The 19,108-nt window shown below is 55.3% G+C and overlaps 1 protein-coding gene across 4 annotated transcripts in view; it reads right to left on the bottom strand.

The window, feature by feature from the left end:
- The window catches only part of TMEM63C (transmembrane protein 63C), a 68,320-nt gene that overhangs the window by 26,896 nt on the left and 22,316 nt on the right, over positions 1-19,108 (bottom strand). For all 4 annotated transcript variants that reach the window (XM_064571410.1, XM_064571412.1, XM_045902005.2 and 1 more), the window contains 5 exons: positions 11,598-11,660; positions 7,809-7,970; positions 7,007-7,086; positions 6,512-6,593; positions 1,664-1,701 (listed from right to left, as the gene is read on the bottom strand). In XM_064571410.1, coding sequence (XP_064427480.1) covers positions 1,664-1,701; positions 6,512-6,593; positions 7,007-7,086; positions 7,809-7,958 — 350 coding nt within the window. In that variant the 5' untranslated portion in view covers positions 7,959-7,970; positions 11,598-11,660. The remainder of the gene's footprint in view (positions 1-1,663; positions 1,702-6,511; positions 6,594-7,006; positions 7,087-7,808; positions 7,971-11,597; positions 11,661-19,108) is intronic.

Raw genomic sequence — 19,108 nt, 5'->3', positions numbered from 1 at the left:
AACCTAGGAACCTAGAGCCAGCCCGGACAGCCTCCTGAGGCCACCAGCTCCAAATGATCATACACCCTAGTGGTCATTTAAAAAAAAAAACAAACCCACTTTTTTTTTTTTTTCAGTAAATGCTTGTTTAAAGGGAAAAAAAAGTAAGATTCCCTAACACTGTTGACAGGGATCGCGTCTCCGGAGGAGGGCTGGAGGTGGACTTTCATGTTTCTCTGAATGAAAACATATTTAATGTGAGCTTGTGCATGTCTTAAAAATTACCAAAGCAAAACCAGAGAAGGTGCCAAGAGATAAACCATTTCCCCTCCACTTCCCCTGCGTGTGGCTAAGATCCCCGGACCACACACAAACTAGCTGTATCACTTCCGGTGGACCCTGATGAATGATGAAGGTAGCCTGGGGTGGGGGGGTAGGGGATGGGGGCAAGGCCACAGGGACTCCCCCATCAGCAGGGTTGCAGCTCAGACACCAGAGGCTCATGGTCCTAAGCCCAGCTCAGGGTTCCCAGGGCCCAGGCACAGTGCCCTTGCCCCCCTCAGCAGGTCTGGAGAAAGAGAGGCGCCCTCACCTGGGGGTGAGGTGGGGTCTTGGGAAAATGGAGGAAGGCTCCCAGCCAGGACCTTGACTGGTGGGCGTGCAGGAGGAAGTTCTAGGAGGCTCTGCCAAGAAAGCAAGTTAGCAGGCCCAGTCCAGCCCCTTGCTGCAGGTGGCCTCAGATGGGCCACGAGGCTGCATCCTAAGGCAGGCACCAGGCAAGAAAGGGCCCTGGAGGAGGGGCTTGGAAGATGGGCAGGGCAGGACAGATGGGGGATATTTAGGGAGTGTCCAGGAATGTGCAGGGCTATGAGGTGGCGGCAGAGCCGTGTGCACACCGTCGGGGCACGGAGAGCTGGAAGAGCCCTGGAAGGTGCCCAACTGAAGCGGGGCGGAATCAGGAGCGGGAAGTCAGAATGCTGAAGTGTGGGGGAATCAGGAGAAACAGGTGACCTGGGGTCTGTCTCCCTGCCAACTGGGGTCCGGCCCTAAAGAGATCCAGGAGGTGGGGGAGGCAAGGGGCTGTCCCTCTGTTATCAAGGCTGAGCCCTTCTGCCCACTGTGTTCTTTCCCATTTCAGTATGATGAAGGATGCTCACAGAAATAAAGCAGAGAGCACTGCAGGAAGAACTTTTTTCCTAGGGTGGAGTTCATAGAAGTGTTTTTGTACGCGTGACTAAGTGGTGCCTTCCTGAGGGCTGTGGGCTATGTCCAGTTCCCATCTCCCCCTCCCCCCCGGAACCCCAGAGGGCCTGCTCTGCCTGGGCAGGGCTGAAGTGGTCAGGGGGAGTGGGGGGTGGGGCACAGAACTCAGGTCCAGCCCCAGACCTGCGGGGCAGCAGGCTCCACCCCCATCTTCCCCCAAGTAAGGCAGCTGCCAGCACAAGCTCAGAAAGTTCAGGCACAAAGGGGCGCCTGCATAGTGGCTCAGTCAGTTTAAGTGTCTGCCTTCTGCTCAGGTCATGATCCTGGGGGCCTGGGATCAAGCTCGAGCTCCGCATCGGGCTCCCTGCTGCCACTCCCCCTGCCCCTGCCCCTGCTCTTGCTCGTGTTCTCTCTCTGACAAATAAGAAATAAAATCTTAAAAAAAAAAGTTGAAAAAAAAAAAGAAAGTTCAGGCACTTACTTCATGGTGACTGTGTTGAAGAACCAGGAATAGAAGCCCTGGGGAGAAAGGAGAGAACATGTGAGAAAATCCAGCCCCAGGCCTGCCCTCCAGCTGAGTGAACCCAGGCAGCGTCCATAGGGGTCTCCTTCCTGGCAAGAGATGGCAGCGAGAAAGAGCTCAGATTCTGGAAGGAAGTGGGTTCCAACTGGAATCTGTGGTGACTCTCCAGGAAGAAGTCTCCCCAGACTTCTTCTGTGAGTTCACATTCCTGCCATGTGGCATCCTGTTACAGGAAATGGGGGCTTTGTGGGCCTTGGACCAGAGGGAGAGAAGGGATCCTTTTTGTGCGGTGGACATCGGCTGCTTTTCTGTCTGTCCCTCGTTGCTTCCTTCTGGAAATGCCCCCCACCCCATGCATATGGCCTGGTGGGCTGTCCATGAAGTAGGGGTCTGCCACCAGTGGTCAGTTGGTCAATGGGAGCATGACCCAAGTGGGGCCAATCAAAATTCTCTTAGGGGGATTGATGGGGATCTCGGGAGAGGGAGTCTCTCTCCACCTGAGCTCCTGCACCTTGGTGAACACCATGGAGCCTGCAGGGGCTTGGTGGCATCTTCGATGCCACAGGCAGGCGCTTGTCTGAGAAAAATAGCCTGCTCAGAGGACAGAGGGCTGGAGGGGGGATCCTGGTGTTATCTCTGGACTCCCTGGATCTCCCTGTACCCAAGGCAGCCACTTCTCTTTAATTTCCCCTGACTCAAGCCACATATTACCTAGTTTGAGCTGGGTTTCTTCTCTTTTTTTTTTTTTAAAGATTTTATTTATTTATTTGAGAGAGAGAATGAGATAGAGAGAGAGCATGAGAGGGGGGAGGGTCAGAAGGAGAAGCAGACTCCCTGCTGAGCAGGGAGCCCGATGCGGGACTCAATCCCGGGACTCCAGGATCATGACCTGAGCCGAAGGCAGTCGCCCAACCAACTGAGCCACCCAGGCGCCCTGGGTTTCTTCTCTTACATCTGAGAGTTCTGCCGATTATGTCTTTCTCTCAGGGTCTTGCTGTCTGGTTTCTGGGTGGTAGGGAAGGGCAGCCTCAGTGGTGGAGGGGTGGGAGGCCTAGAGAGGTCGTGTGCTTGGGAAGAGTGTGCATGAGGATAGGCTGGGGCCCATGGCCCTAAAAGCTGCCAGATCTGGTAGCTGGTTAAATTGCCCTGGTGTGTGCTTCCTCCTGGGATTCTGCAGGATTTAGCAAAATCTGGGAAAAGGCTGCAATTCTTGATTGACCCCATTTGATCACAAGCACATCAGTGAAACAGGCAGGCCCACCTGGCTGACATTCCCTGGCACCACACTGATTGGGGAAGGGGTATTGCCCAAAAGGAAGCGATGGGGAGTCAGGCAAGCAAGAAACAGAAGGAAGTTCTTTGCTTCCTTCCCTGGATTGGGGTTGCCTAATAAGTCAGATGTCCACCTCAGTGGGGGACCATTTCCCCAGTTCTGTCCTGGGGAACTAAGATAAAGACACTCTCTAAAAAAGGGTAGGGGGGAGTGGCTCGGTCAGTTAAGCGTCAGACTCTTGATTTTGGCTCAGGTCATGATCTTGGGGTCGTCAGATTGAGCCCCATGTCGGGCTCTGCGCTGGGCACGGAGCCTGCTTAGGGTTCTCTCTCTCTCCCTCTCCCTCTGCTCCCCCCCCCAAAAAATAATAAATAAAATCAGGACAGATGTCCAGGTATGAGTCAAAGCAAAGAAGGAGAATAACTTGCTGGTGGCACTGACTGGGAATGTCCCCAGGGAAGGAGTGAATTGCTAAGTAAGAGTTGGGCAGAGTCTGACCACCCTTCCCTGCCAGGGAGGGGCTTTCTCCACCACCTACCTTTGGGCAAATGGGTGTGATTTATTTAGGGAGCAAGTAGGTTTGCTGACAGTCCCTAGTGGTCGTGCACAGTGGAGGACACACCTTCCTGGGAACCCCTTCCACCCCCTCTACGGCAGGTGCCAAGGGGGATAACACACAGGGCAAGCATGCGCCCTGGAATTCCCACAGGACAGGACTGTCCGTCAAAGGGCAGAGTGTGGCCTCCATACCATGACAACTGCACAGACTCAGATGTGCCGCAAGCCCGTGTAGACTACCTCTCTCTGGGCTCACAGACAACAGACCCCCCAAGGCCCCCCCCGCCGCGTGTACATCACAGCTACGAAAGGCATAAACCATTCAGCAAACTTAGCAGCTGAATAGCAGGCCCGAGAAGGGATGCCACGTGCCCTCTTGCCTCACCCCTGCAGGCAACGGCCACAAGTAACCAGGGGCTAGCTTGGGGCACAAGGCCTGTGACAGTGGTCAGTTCATTGCACCTCTCTTGGTGGCCCCACCCTCCTCATTCCCACCACGGCGGGTAATGACCCCTCTGCTGTCCCCGGGCCCCTCGGGCTGGCTGAGGTCCCGGGATTGCGGCTGGGGCGCTCCAGGGGCCACTCCCCGCCTCCCACTCTCCCTGCCTGCCTCATTTCCAGCTCTGCAGGGTGACTGCCCACTGCCGCCCTCATGATGTCTCAGATCTTTTTAAAATAAATGATCTTTGTGCCATTGTACAAAAAAACCCCAACCAAAGTAATGTTTCTGAAAATAAAGCTGAGGACCACCTCGTAAGGCAGGTGTGACTGTCCTTATTCTACGGAGAAACTCTGAGACACAAACTGGTCTGCGACTCACCACACAGCTTGGGGCAGATCATGGCAGGTAGCGGGACCAGGTCTCTTGGAAGGATGATAGGGGAAGGAAAATGGTTCTACTCACTCATTGCCTCCAACAAATACCTATCAGATGCTAATTACACGGCAGGCTGGCCTGGGTGCGGGGACAGTGGCGGGCAAGACCTGGTCAGATGCACGGGACCGACTGGGTAGATGAGGGATTGTTACCCACTGGGTTAAGAGCCCTGAAGAAAAGGAATACACTTTCCGTGCGCAGAGGACAAAAGATCCGGTCCCGCGTGGGGTGGATGGGGCTCCCAGGGCAGTGGTGCGGGGGCTGAAATCTGAACGAACGGTCAGTGTGTTAGCCCTGAGCGGGGGCCACTGCAAAGGGAGACAGGGAAGAGCAGGTGAAAGGCCCTGTGGAGGAAAGGAGGTGGCACTTTTGAGGATCTAAAAGGTGGCCGATGTGGCCAGGGATGGGGACTTGGGAGGAGAAGGACAAACTGGACAGGTTGGCGGGAGACCAAGCACGAGGCCACGCAAGGCATCTGCACTTTATTCCAAGAGCACTAGGAAGCCAGGGAAGGTTTACACAGGGGAATGTGTGTCCCCGCTCATGGGGATCGCTCCGAATGCAGGTAGGAAATGGGTGGGGCAGGACATAAGTGTGGACATAGAGATTCGTTAGAGGCCACCCTGGTCAACCAACAAGAGACCAGCGGGGGCCTGGACTGGGGGGTGGGGGGAGAGGAACAAGACTGGGAAGGTGACAGCAATATAACTCGGTAATGGACTGGCTGTGCCTGGGGGCCTGGGCCACACCAAGGGGGTGCACCTGGGTGGGTGGTGGGCAGAGTCTGAGACCAGGGATTGAGGAACAGGTGGGTGGACGGACAGCGTGGCATGTTACGGACATATTGAATCCCAAATGCCTTTACAATATCCACGGGGAGATATTCTGAAGGCCATTGGATAAATGTGCCTGGAGCCCAGAGGGAAGTTTAGTTGGAGACGGAAATTTAGGAAGGGTCTGTGGAGAGGTGGCAGTTGAGGTCATGAGTGTGGGTGACACTGCCCAGGAGCATGAGGAGGAGGTCTGGGACCCACTGAGGGAAACTCCAGCTGTGGAGGAGGAGCCTGCAGAGGGGACAGAGAGGAACAGATGGAGTGGCAGAAGGGAAGCCCAGAGAGTGTGGTGTCACAGAAGCAACTGGAAGGGCCTGTTCAGGAGGGGAAGATGGTCTATAAGGCCAGATGTTTCTGAGAGATCAGATGAGATGAGAATTCAGGAAAGTCCATCGGATGTCATGGCGTGGGACAACTGATGAGCTGTCTGGGTGGGATGGAGGGACGGAAGCCACATTACAGGGGTTGAGGAGTGAGGGGGAAAGTGGAGAGCGCAGGTGCACACGGCTCTTCCAGTTTCGCTGTGATGGGGCAGAGGGACACAGGCAGCTGTGGGCTGTGTCGGGGCCCACAACCGTCCCTGATACCCTCTGCAACACTCCAGCTCCATCCCATTACTGTGGCCTGCCTTCTTTGCCCCTTTTGGAATTCATGCACTGACCACCGTCCTGTGTGCATCTGTCTGGGTGTCTCTCAGACAGGGAGAAAGTCCCATGAAGCAGGACTTGGTCCATTTTGTTCACTGTCCAGTCCCCAGACCAGCAGTGGCCCTCAGCAGGTGCACCAGGGCAACTGGCTGAGCAAATGACCAAGCTTGGGTGGACTACTGGCATCCGACAGGGATGAGAAGGAAGAGAAGACCGGGCTCCATGGAGCAGGATGGAGGAGGCTGAGGGAATCCCTGCCTCATGTGAGGAATCTCCTATGTGAAGTAGGAGGTGAGTCCTTGGCTCAGAGTGGGGCTTGGGCAGGACGCGGGCTGTAACGAGGGTTGAGGATTTGAGAAGAGCAGGAAAATTAGTTTTAAAAATCCCTCTAAAATAATAGAATTAACTAACTCTTACTTGGAGGTAGGAATGGTGAATAGCTCCAACTTTCCAATGGGGAAACGGAGGCGTGGCAAGGCTGAGGAATTTGTCCAAGGTCACATGGCCAGGCCGGGTGTCGCTGGCTGCAAAGCCCCTGAGTGTGAGCATGCTCCTTTCGGCACACGGCTGGGCTCCAGGCCAGGAACCCTTTGGGCCCAGGCCCACCCAAGCACTCACCTTGTCCTTGTGCTCCATCTCCAGAGAAATATCCGAGGGAGATGTCTTCTCACTCTGCTCCCCATAGATCAGTGAGGTCAAGCTGCAGCCAGGAAAAGCAGTGAGCAGGGAGGCAGAAAAGGAGAGAAAAGGCCTCAGGCTTGCTGTCCCTCTGGCTCCCAGGCGGAGAGCTGCAGTACCCTCCTGTCCAGGACCAGACACCCTCCTGTCCAGGACCTGAGCACACAGCTCTGGGGACAGACAGTAATCACCCCTGTTGCCAGGTGCCCAATGTATCTTGGGAGTCACGGGATCCAGAAAGTCTGAGATCCGAGAAAAAAGTGGCCTTGTGCCCAGAGATGACTGCCCTTCCCCACCAAGTTCTCTTTCTGGGATGAGGGCCAGCGCAGGGGCCGGAGTGGGTGCCGAGAGGACACCTGTTGGGTCCCGGTTATGGCGGCACATCCCCCGAGGAGGCAAGCCGCTTGCTCCTCCTGACCCCCAGCCCCCCCTCACCTGTCATTGTGTATCAGCAGAGCCAGGCGCCCGTAGTCCCACGCAGCTTTCCGGAGGAAGGAGTAAACCAAAATGATGACCTACAGGCCAGGGAAGGGGATGTGGGGATATGTCTTCTGCTTGGCTGGCCCCTGCATCCCCGTGGGGGAGACCCTGTCCCTCAGGTTCCCAGGGGCTCCCTGGGTTCCCCAACAAGGTGGCTAGCTCTGTTAGGGTAAAGGCCATGCCTTTTTCAACTCTGGATGCCCAGTGCCCAGCAGCTTCCTGGCACAGAGTGGATTCTCAGAATTTGCTGAATAAAGGCACTGGTGTCATGCTTGGAACTATCCGACAAGAACATTCCTTGAAGGGGCGCCTGGGCGGATCTGTCAGTTAAGCATCTGCCTTTGGCTCAGGTCATGATCTCAGTGTCTTGGGATGGAGCCCCACATCAGGCTCCCTGCTCAGTGGGGAGTCTGCTTCTCTCTTTCCCTCTGCCCCTCCCCCTGCTTTTGCTCTCTCTCTCAAATAAATAAATATTAAAAAGAAAAAAAAGAACATTCCTTGAAGAAATCAGCAAGGGGAGAGAGAAGGGAGGCTCAAGGGCTCCGGCCAGGTGGGCTTCTGGACAAAGGCGCGGGGAAAGGAGTCTTAGGAATTCTGCCTATTCCTGCAGTCCCCTCTTCCCGGGCTGCCCTGGACACGACTGACATTCGGGGAGTCCCCACCACTACGGCTGGCATGCGTTTGGAGAGCCGAGGCCCCTGCTGCATCACTTGCGCCCCTCCAAGGCTCACTGCCCAGCGCGGAGCCCAGGACTTACCACCCACAAGAAGATGTTGATGAATAGCACGGTGGGGATGCCCCCAAAGGGCTGCCCCTGCAGGACGGTGTTCTGGGATTGGAAGCATTCGTTCGTTGTCATGTTCCGAGTCTCTTCCATCACGCTCAGGCTGCGCGGCGGGACGGCCATCCTGGGAGCTCCCTGGTGACAAAGGAATGCTCAGGTCAGACAAAAGAGACCCTCTCACTCTGTAATCGCAGAAGCCTGCCGGGGAGATGGGGCGGGGCGCACTGCGTGTCCATTGCCAGCCAGTAACAGGTCAGGGTGGGAGGCTCAGCCCTGAGATGGCACACAGCCTTATCCCATAAGACAGCAGCTTCCCCAAACCCAGAGCCATGATGGCAGAAGAGCCCAGATCCCCGTTTGCTCCCTTTACTGAAAGAGTCCTCAAATACATCTCCAAATGGATCTTCTTATTCATACCTCTGTGAAGCTTTTCTTGCATAGAAATGAACAAACTTCACAAAGGTGGGTAGGACCCCAGAGTGAGAGTATTCAGTCTGGAGAACAGAACTGCATTCATGGGATGCCCGTGCAGACAGGGTCAACATCCTATGATTCTCCGATCCAGTTCCCAGGAAAGGAAGGTTCCTAAGACTAAATGAGGTAAAGCAGGAGGGCGCCTGGCACAGAGCAGTGACTCAGTAAATGTCACTGTCTTAATGTCGAACTTGAGCCAGGGAGATCGGCATCTGCCCAGGGGCCTGAGCCAATCCAGTGAGGGCTCACGGTCATGGGCTTCAGTATTCTCCAGACTTGGAGAAGAGTGAGAAGCCCCGATGAAAACGGGAAGTGACTTGTAGCTGCTTGAAGTTATCTGCAAAGTTGTTCTGGTTTTTAAGATCATTCGTTTTGGCTCCAGACCTCATATCACCCTAGGAGCTCTTCACTCCCATTCAAGAAAAGCAGGCTCATTCTTTCCTTCCTTCCTTCCTTCATTCAACAAGTATTACTAAATGCACCAGACCGATGCTGGGGGATGCATCGCTGAACGTATTAAAGGGATCACTCTGATCCTTGGTTTGAGAATAAATGGGGGTGGGCCAAGCAGAGAAGTAAAATCGGACAGGTCAGTTAGGAGGAAATTGTAGCAATCCAGGCAAGAGGTAACCACAGCCAGGACTGGGATGGAAACAGAGGAGGTGGTGAGAAGTGCTCAGATTTTGGAAGTATTTTGAAGGTGAAGCCAAGATTTGCTGATAGAATGGATGGTGGGGGGTAGGGTGTAAAAGAGAGGAGTCGAGGGTGACTCTGAAGTTTCTGGGCCCAGCAACTGGAAGAGGGGAGGTGCCGTTATGAGGTGCGACAGCAAAGAAGTGCAGGGTGGGGGTGGTCAGGAGCCCGGTGCGGGACATGCTAAGTGGACATGCCAGGTGGGTGGCTGGATATGAGTCTGCAGCTCAGAGGAGAGTCAGGAGACATAGATGTGAGCATCACCAGCAGACAGAGGACTCCAAGGGGGGTAGGACTGGATCACCGAAGGAGTGAGCACAGAGTGAGGCTCAAGGTCTGAGCCTCGGGATGCTCCAGCGCAGACAGCTGGGGCAGGTGAGGAGGACACAGGAAAGGGACTAGAAGAGCAGCCAGCGAGGAAAGAAGACCAGCAGGAGAGGGTGGTGTCCTGGAAGCTAAGGAAGTGTCTCCAGGAGAAGGGAGGGACCGAGTAAGATGACAACTGAGGATTAGCCACAGTTAAAGCAACAAGGAGGTTTAGTGGGTGGCCAGACCAGAACAGGTGCGAGGAAGAAGGATGCCGGCGGATTTGGAGCTAGTGGGCATGAACGATTCCTTTGGAAAGGAACCAGAGTTTGGAAGTGATTAGGATGGGAGAAGTAGCAGAACATGGTATGCCAGTGGGAACAGTCCAGTAGAAAATTAAAAGCTGGTGATGTGGGAGAGACAGGGCATCGCTGGAGCAATGTGAGGACGTGGGAAGGGCTGGGAACTGGTGCACAAGTGAAGTTGGCCTTGGCCCAGAGCTGGATACTGACCCACGGCAGCAGGAGGGAGGAAGGGGTGCTGGTGGAGCTGGCGGGCGCGCCCTTCCACAGCTTCTATTTCTCAGCCTCAGAGGGAACAAGGTCTCAAGGTGACTGCAATGCTGGTGGTGGGGGGCAGATGTGGGATGTCTGAGGACAGGAAAAAAGGCAGAAATAGAAACCTAGAGGAGTGATGGAGTGAATGCACGATGGGAATGTGGAGGACGGCCGGGCAGCACTAAGAGTCCAGTGAAGTTCATGGTCTTAAATGGACAACAAGAGCAGCCGGCCTCACTGGCCTTTCCCCCAGCTGTACTCATCTGTGTGGATGCAGGTGGGGAAGAGGCGCACAGCTCGACCTAACCAGGCTAGAGGTTTTCCCAAGTATGAGAATTAGAGGGTTGGAACTGTATATGAGGGAGTAGTGTTAATGACTGGTCAGGTAAGGAAGGGAAAGGAGATGCGAGATGGGCAAGGGCTGGGGACAGGTGCCAGAGGTCCAGGGAGGGAGAACTGTCGAGTACCACAGACCGTGAGCTGACAGATAGGAAAATGAGCTGTGTGACACAGACTGAGAAGGGATTAGTTATGGGTAGTGAGAAGATCTAGGGCATGGCCATGACGTGAGCGGGGGAATGGTGTCAAGGAACTGAGAGGCTGGAGTGTCCTTTGAGGAAATCAGTAAGAATGAAGACCAGAACAGCACTGGCGTGACCGTGAGGCAGGAAGTGAACTCTTCCGGGAAGGAGGGGAGTGACCTGGGGGGGGGGTGAGGGTGCGGGGTAGTTAGTGCTTGTACCAAAGATGGGGAGCGAGATACCTAGGTTGACACGTTGGGTCCAAGACGGAGCCTTCAGCAGGGAGGAAGGAAGAGTCTGGAAGTTGCAAAGAGGAGCAAGGAAGATGTGTCTCCCGTCCCCTGGCCTGGGGGTGGTGGAGGTTAAGAGAAGTCCTGTCCTGGGGAGACTGTGGTTTCAGGTCCCAGTGGGCAGGTGAGGCGCTGCAGGAGCTGGGGATCTTTCTGGGCATCGTGGGCTCTGTGGCACTGAATCTCAGTTCCAACACTCACGAGCCACCTCGAGCAAGCTACTCATGGTCTCCCTGCCTCATTTGCTCATCTGTAAAAGGGGCGTGGTGTTAGTAACTAGTACCCACGTCACAGTGCTGTCAAGAGGGATAGGTGGGTTAAGATTCGTCAGTCATGGAGAGCAATGCCTGCAACACAGAAGTATCCCATAGACACTTGTCAAATGAAAAGTGGATGCATGGCTCCAGGGGGCACAGTGGGATGCTGGCCGGAGTTGGGAAAGCTGGGTGGAGGGGGATGGAGGAGGGAATAAAGGTGAAGGGGCTGGTGTGCAGGATACGGGAAGTGGTCTGGGGGTCTGGGGCTCCCTGTGCTAACTCACAGAAATAGGAGAATACCAGAACCCACCCTCCTTCCAGCCGGATTAGCATCTAACGGGAGCAGGGAGCCTCCTGCCCATCTTTTTCTGCTCCTTCTCTTTCTGCCCTAGGCTGCCCACGGTTTTATTACCCTAGGTCACTGTTTAACTCATTGACACAAGCATGCTTGGCTGAACGTAAACTTAAAACGGTTTACACTGACCACAGTACCTTTACACTGCAAGCCTTCTGCCAGGGAGCGGAGTAGCGAGTATCGGGCAGCCGCGGAAGGAAGCTGCAGTTCTGCTAGTGGCCACCCGGGGGAGCCCGCGCTAAGGAAGCCGCTGGGGAACGGCAGGGAGGCGCAGGCGCGATCTGAAAGCCTCGGAGGGCCGGTCCTTACCTGAGTCAGTCCTCCAGGGCGGGGCCGAGTCAGGCCTGGGGTCTCGGCTCAGCTACGGGGCCCCTGCAAAAGAACAAAGGCAGTGGAGAGACCACACGACCTAGGGACCCAGGCCGTGTTCACGGGCGGTGTCATCTCTCAGGGCGCCTTTCCTCGTCTTCATGCTCAGGATACTCGGCCTTTATCACACGCGTGTCTTGCAAATGGTTTTTCCTAGTCTGCTGCTTCTCTCTTCGTTTTCTTCATGGTATCTTGGAAGCACCACAGTTTTGGATTCTGACAAAGTCCAATTCAACAAATTTTCTTTTATGGACCAGGCTTTTTTGGTATGGTGTCTACGAAATCTTTGCCTACACCAAAGGCTTACAGATGTTCTCCTGTTTTCTTCTAAAAAGTCATCTTGTGGGCGCCTGGGTGGCTCAGTTGGTTAAGCGACTGCCTTCGGCTCAGGTCATGATCCTGGAGTCCCGGGATCGAGTCCCGCATCGGGCTCCCTGCTCCTTGGGAGCCTGCTTCTCCCTCTGACCCTCCTCCCTCTCATGCTCTCTGTCTCTCATTCTCTCTCAAATAAATAAATAAAATCTTTTAAAAAATAAAATAAAAAGTCATCTTGTTTTAGCTCTGACACTAAAATCTAGGATGCACTTAGAGTTAAAGTTGGCACAGGAGGTGAGGTAAGGGTCTAAGTTCATCTTTTGGCACGTGGCTATCCAGCTGCCCAGCACCCTTTGTTGGATTCTCATCTTTAAACTGAGGGGAAGAGCTGGGAAGCCTGGGTCAGGGCTGTCTGGGGACTGGAGCCAGGCCAGGGATGTGAAAGCGCTTGGTGACCTGCAGCCAGCCACAGGGACGTGTGACTTGTTATTTGGATAATACCGTGCATGGTGAGGGGAGGGGGCAGTCCCGGGCTGGGAAGAGCTCTAGCTTCCATCTGGCTCTAAGGAGGTTTGAGTCCTGGATGCTGCTCTTTTCCACTCAGCTCCCACACACTCATTCTCTCTCCTTCCAAAAGCACCCCCTCTCCTCCCTCCCTCCTCCTTCCTTCCTTCCTTCAACAAAGAAGGGCTGAGTCCCTACCATGTGCCAGGCATCCTGCCAGGCTCTGGGGGCCTGGCAGACCTGGTTCCCATCCATAGGAGGCTCCCAGCCTCACCAGGGAGACATGTAGGCATGGCACCACACACTCCAGCACACTTTGATAGCCCGGGGAAAGGGGGCCACGGGGCGGGCCCACCTCGAGTGGTCAGAGAAGGCTTCTGCAAGGAAGTCACCTCCAGGTGAGACGTGAGGAGGCGGCATTGGCACAGGGTGGTGGGAAGCGTGGACGGAGGGAACCATGTTGGCCAAGACCCAGAGGGGGGACAAAGCATGGCGTTTTGGAAACGTGCAAACGAATAGTCATGGCTGGCGTGCAGGGTGGATCGCTAGTTCGTGCTTTTGTTTGCTCATGTATTCATTCCACGAGAATCCGTGGCAGAGCTACTCTGGGTGTTCCCAGCCTTTGGGATTTGGCGAGAGGATTGCCGTTGGGAGAGGTGTGGCCCAGGCAGCCATTCGGCCCGGGAGGTCTCCAGAAACAAGGTGTAAGCCTCTAAGTTTGGAGAGGGGTGTAACCCATGGTCAGGGCCAGGCAGGTGCAGCGTGCCTGAAGGCGAGGCAGGTGAGGGACGTGGATGAGGGAAGGAGGTGAGGAGGGACAAGAGAGAAGAGAGCCTCGCCCCCACCTCAGCACCCTCCCCAGCGTCCTCAGCGGCAGGCAGAGGTGGGATGAGGGAGGCTATTGTGGAAACCCAGAGCATCGCCCTGCCTTTTGTCCTCAGCCCTAAACTGTGCCTGGACCCTCCTTTCTGGAGTGCTTTCCTCCTTCCTTCTTTCTAGCTCTTGGGTGTGAAGAACAGGGGTAGAGAGCTTTCTGGAGACCAAAGTATCCGCACTGGAAAGAACGGAACTTGAAATCTGAGGGATAGAAAGGAACACAGAGTGGGGGCACCCAGCTGGCTGGGGCAAGGGGCGGCAGGGGACTCCTCCTCCGGCACGAATTTCACGGCAGAGCACAGGGAGGTGACCAGGGCAGTGGGAAGAAGTGGACTGTCTGCAGCCAGACTGGGCGGAAATCCCAGGGCTACCCTTGCTAGCTGGGTGGCCATGACAGCAACCTTACCTCTGTGACCCTTAGTTCCCACTTCTGGAAAGTGGGGATAATAGAAGCATTGCCTCACAGGGCGCCTGGGCGGCTCAGTTGGTTAAGCGACTGCCTTCGGCTCAGGTCACGATCCTGGAGTCCCGGGATCGAGTCCCGCATTGGGCTCCCTGCTCGGCAGGGAGTCTGCTTCTCCCTCTGACCCTCCTCTCTCTCGTGCTGTCTGTCTCTCATTCTCTCTCTCTCAAATAAATAAAAAAATCTTAAAAAAAAAAAAGAAGCATTGCCTCACAAAGTTATTGTCAACATGAAATAAGTGAACTCGCACAAAGCCTTTGCAGAGCGCTCGAGAAAGAGTGCTCACTCTTAGTGCCGTCATCACTGGTTTCCGTCCTCCTACTCTGTTCTGGAACAGGCCAGGGGAGAGATCTGGAATATGGGAAGGACTGTCCAGTGCCCCATAAACTGCAGCCTGTAGGGGTTGTTGCCTCTGTTCTTCCTGTGCAGGAGAGACAAACGTCAGCCTTGCTTTTTGGGCCAACGAGGGGCAGGGAAAGATGGTGGCAATGCTGGCTGGTGAGTCAGGATTCTCAGGCCCTCCTCAGCTGCACATCCTATCTGATGGGGAAGTGTGTGGCCTTCCTCCCTTCCCATTTCTCCCCCAGCCCGGCCTCCAGTGCCAAAAGCTGGAGGCTTAGCAGTCCCAGGCCTGGACAAGCTTTACTTTGGCACATGGGCAAAAAGCTTCGAAAAGAACTAGCTCCGTCTTTATTAGTCCCCTGGCCCATCGCTCACCCCCTTCCTTCCAGACCTGGCCTGGTTTCAGCTACTGCTGTCCTAAGTAGCCAGGCCAGCACTTTGCTCCCCTCTCCTTATCTTAAGGCCAAGTCCTCTGTGTAAGGAGCCTAAATCCCCCAAATCCCAGAGCGAGGGTGGTCAGGAAGCCCTGGGGATTGGGGAGGGGGAAGGGAGGAGAACAATCTTATTAATAGCGAACATTTATCGAGCACTTACTATAGGAGAAATTCTTCCCATTTAAGTATAGCTCATTAATTCTCATAAGTACCATAGGATACTAAAATCATCCCTAGAAGCAAGAGAAAATTAAGGCCCAGACATGTTAAATAACTTGGCTAAAGTCATGGTGCTAGTAAGTGGCAGGGCTGGCCCTTGAACCTGGGCAGTTTGTAGCCCTCTGCTCTCTACCTCCCAGACCCTCTGGACCTCTGCTGGGCTGGCAGTGCTGGGCAAGGGGCAGAGGAAGGGGGTGACCTTGCTCAAGCCCTAGTCCAGGGATGGAAACTTGCCCAGCCTTTCAGGATGGTGCAGTGTAAAGGGCCATGGACTGAGGGAGCCCCCCGAGAGCTGGGGTCTGGGTCACCTGTGTGGCCTTGGGCAGGTGCCTTCTCTTCTCTGGGCCCCCTGCCTGTAAGATGAAGGGTTTCTGTGGGAATTCTCCAAGGGCCAGGCTGGACCAAGGATTCCAGATGTCTCCGAGACACAGCCTGTGCTTCCTGGCACCGCCCAAAGCCACCATCCCCATGGGTTCTTAGGAACTGATCCAGAGGGCCTGCAACTTGGTTCGACAAGCAAGTCACTGTAGGCCAAAGCCATGTCCTAGGGAAAGAAGCTGGGTGGGGAGGCCGCCCCCTCCTCTCCTAACCCTGTCCCCCTAGAGTACACAAAGCACAGCACCTGCTTCCCTCCCCCACCATCTGGCCTCCTCACTGCCTTCAATTATTCTTCACCTTTCTGGTAACAACAGGAGAGATGATTTCCCATTGTCTTGGACCTTAAATGAACTGGAGCCCCTGGCCATGGGCACCCCCCACCTCTTCTTCTCTGGGTCTCTCCTCATGTCCCTTCCGCACCCTCTGCTCTCAGATCTGCATCGCCCTTTCCAGGGTCCCCTTGGCAGCCCCGGAGGAGAGGGAGGAGGGAAGCGGGGTCACTGCAGTGGGGGTTCTGGGTAATGTCCCTCCCCAGCCACCATGCCACCGGGCCATGAGTCTTCCTCGCCCTGAACTGCCCTGAATCTCAGTCTCCTCATATCATCACAGTGAAAGGGCTTTTGCCCAACGTTACACGTGAAGAAATGGTCGCCAGCAGGCTAAGAGATTGCCTAAGGCTGGGGAAAGTGGTGGAGCAGGCCTCAGAACTGGGTTTCCTGGCTCCCCATTCAGCGCTCTCAGGCTTGGATGGATGATTCCGCAGCCTGGGGCTGGGGCGTGGGAGACACCAGAATTCCCGGGAAGGTGTTTCGTAGGTCCAGATACTCACGCCCCACTCCAGACTTTAAGAATGAGAACGTCCAGTCCATTTTTAGGTGCAGCCAAGATAGAGAGACACCGGCTTAGGGTTCCCAGGATTATCTGCATCTAGATAAGGCATTCTTGCAGATCTAAAAGGTTTTGACTCCCCCTGAAAGGAAGGAGGATGACGAGATGTGGCCATACAGGGCAGTAGCTCAGTGCCCCTTAAATCCCGCCGCAGGGGGCAGCTCAGGGTAGCTCAGGACGCAGGTGGGTCCTTGCATTCTGCTCTCAGGAGATCTCCCCTCCCCCTGGGCTTGGTAGGAATCCGGGGAAGGTGGGCTAGAGGCCTGCAGAGGCCACACGGCCTCTTCACGTGAATCCTCAAACTCCTGTGTTCTCCCTGTGCCTGAGGTCACTGGCCTGGCCACTCCATGGGACAGTACGCCTGCCGTCTGTCCTGTCCCCGTGTCTCCCTGAGCTGTGCCACTTCCCCCACCCCAGGGCTGGCTGGGGCCTTTACAGCCCGGGGGTCCAGTTCAAATCCCACTCCCAAAGCCTCCTAAGCCTCCAGTGAGCCGCCTGGTCTGCACCCTGTCCCCACCCTCTTTATACAGCTGCCCTTGCTATCACTGCCTGGTAGTCTGGCACTTTTCCATGGACGCCAGCAGCCAGTTCTCCTGACAACTCCACAAGTCCCCCTGAAGGCAGCCAGCAACCCCCCCCTTGTGGTTCTCCCACAATGACCAGCATTCGGGAGGCCTCAGTGAAAGACAGATGGTCCTGCCCCCCAGGGCCATACTCGGGGGCAGGAAATAATAAAATGTGATTTGCATATGTTTGCATAGCATGAGTCACTCATTTTGCCCACCCCTGCGCGGCCCCCCCCCCCCCCGGCTCCGCCAGCACATTGTGGGTTACCAGGTCTTGTTCCCCAAGTCACAGCATGGAGTAGAGGGAATGTATGATTTGGGGTCAGGAAAATGGCTGTGATCTGGCTCTATTAACTGCAATTTAACCCACTCCTACTCAGTTTTCTCTTCCATAAAATGGACATAATTAGGGGCGCCTGGGTGGCTCAATTGGTTAAGCGTCGGCCTTCAGCTCAGGCCATGACCCCAGGGTCCTGGAATCGAGTCCTGCATCGGGTTCCCTGCTCAGTGTGGAGTCCGGTTCTCCCTCTGCCTCTGCCCCTCCCTGCTGCTCATGCTCTCTCTCTCTAATAAATAAAATCTTTAATAAAATACTAAAAAAAATGGACGTAATCATGTCTGTTTTGCCTACCCCAAGGCGGCTCTGACAGTCAAAGGAGAGAGTACAGGGACACTCTGGTAGAAACTGTGAGCTCCATGAATGTCGCTTGTTGACTTTGCATTCCTGTTCCTAGCACTGAGGTCAGTCTTCCCCCACAGCCACCCCTGAAGCCCTAGCACGGGGTGAGTGGGTTGGGGTTCTACCTTGCCATCAGGTCCCCTAACACACTAAGGCAGCCAGCAGCTGGGAGCAGCATCTGGACCCTCAGCACCGTGCACAGCACCACACAGGGTAATGCACTTCTGCCCTGCTCTCCCTGTGGGCAGGGGCAGGCCGCGCTCGCCAGTGGCCCGGCCCGATGAGAAGAGCTAACATCTTCTGAGAGAGTTCTATGTGCCGGGCACCACGCCAGGTTTCTTAACGCATCATCTGGGTTAACAAATCTATCAGATCGTCTGTTAGGTGTGGTCGATGGCCTTCAGCATCCATTCCACCTCGTTCTAGCGGACGTGCCTTCTACAAGCTAGAAAGTGAGACACGACGTGTCCAGCACTCCCTTGCAGCTGGGGTTCTGACTACAAGTCAGGTTCCATCAGTGAAATGCACTGCACCTAGATTTATAAGGTGGAAAGGAGGAGGCGGCATCCTCCCGGGCTCGGACTGTGTTCTGCCCACCAGCAATGTTGAGGAGAGGAAGGAGTTCTCGGCAGAGGACTGATGCCCCCTCGCTGGCCTGGGGGTGGTAGGGGTGGGGGTGGGGAGAGGCAATCATGCCAAAGGCTGCAGGGGGCCCCCATTCCCCGGCTTGCAGGTGGAGGAACTTGAACTCAGGGCTCCAGGAGTCTAGTTCGGGCTTTCACATGGCTCTGCTCCTTCTGACACCTGAGCTCCTGGCTCCTGGCCCGCTCCAGGGGGAGGCCCTCTTGGCCGCAGGGACCCCTCCAGTCTTACCCCTCCCCCATGTCCCAACAAGAAGCCTCAGCCCCAGCAAATGGGTGGCCCCTCGGCCCCTCAAAGGCCTTGGCTTTCTCTGCTTCCTCCATTCCTCTCCTTTGTGGAAAGGCCTCCCGATCCTCCCCTAGGAAGAATGCTTCCTCCACTGCCAGGCCCAGCTCAACTCTGCTTCCTCCAGGCAGCCTTCCCCCAGCACCCCATCAGCAGCAGCCCCTTCCTCCCCTCAATCCCCATAGCCCTCCATTACCCTTTCCTGAGCTCTCTCCTGGGGAGTGGCTGCTAGGGAGAATGAGATGTGTCTCTCCCTTAAACCTCCATCTAGAAGGGAGTAAGAAAGGCCGTGGCTAAGAGGCAAACAACACAGTGTGTGAGAGGCTCTGTTGCTGCAGCAAGACTCAGATGAAAGGGGCACTGAGCCCCGTCTGGAGCGTCCAGCGAACCTTCCTGGAGAGGGTGAGACTGCGTGGCCCTGCAGGTTGTGAGGGAATCAGCTGGAAGGGCTGTCACTCTTCTTAACTTGGCCAGCAAGGCTGCCTATCACTCCAGCTCCATCTTACTCAGCTCTCCCCTTCTTTCCTCCCCTAGACTCCATCTTTCCCTCAATGCCTGGAGCATGCATGCCACCTTCTCTCTTGCCACCACAGGGCCACATATGCTAGTCCTTCTACCTGGAGTGTTCCTCCCTCCCACTAGTTAACTCCTCCTCTAGTTAATCTCAGCTCGATTTTTGCTTCCTTAGGGAAGAACTCCAGACCAGGTCAAGCCCCCACATTCCATGCCTCAGACTATCAGACAGACATAGTGTGACATTTAGGTATGGGTCCCTAGGGACCCCGATCCTGTCTCTGCTATTTACAAGCTCCATGTCTTTGGGCAAGTATCTTAGTGTTCCTGTGCCTCAGTTTTCTTAT

The sequence above is a fragment of the Mirounga angustirostris genome, unplaced genomic scaffold, assembly GCF_029215605.1.
Source record: "Mirounga angustirostris isolate CCGP_5_RB_7025 unplaced genomic scaffold, mMirAng1.0.hap1 SCAF_9, whole genome shotgun sequence".
NCBI classification, from domain to species: Eukaryota; Metazoa; Chordata; class Mammalia; order Carnivora; family Phocidae; genus Mirounga; species Mirounga angustirostris.
The sequence above is the reverse complement of the archived record's forward strand: the minus strand, read 5'-3'. Positions and strand labels throughout refer to the sequence as shown.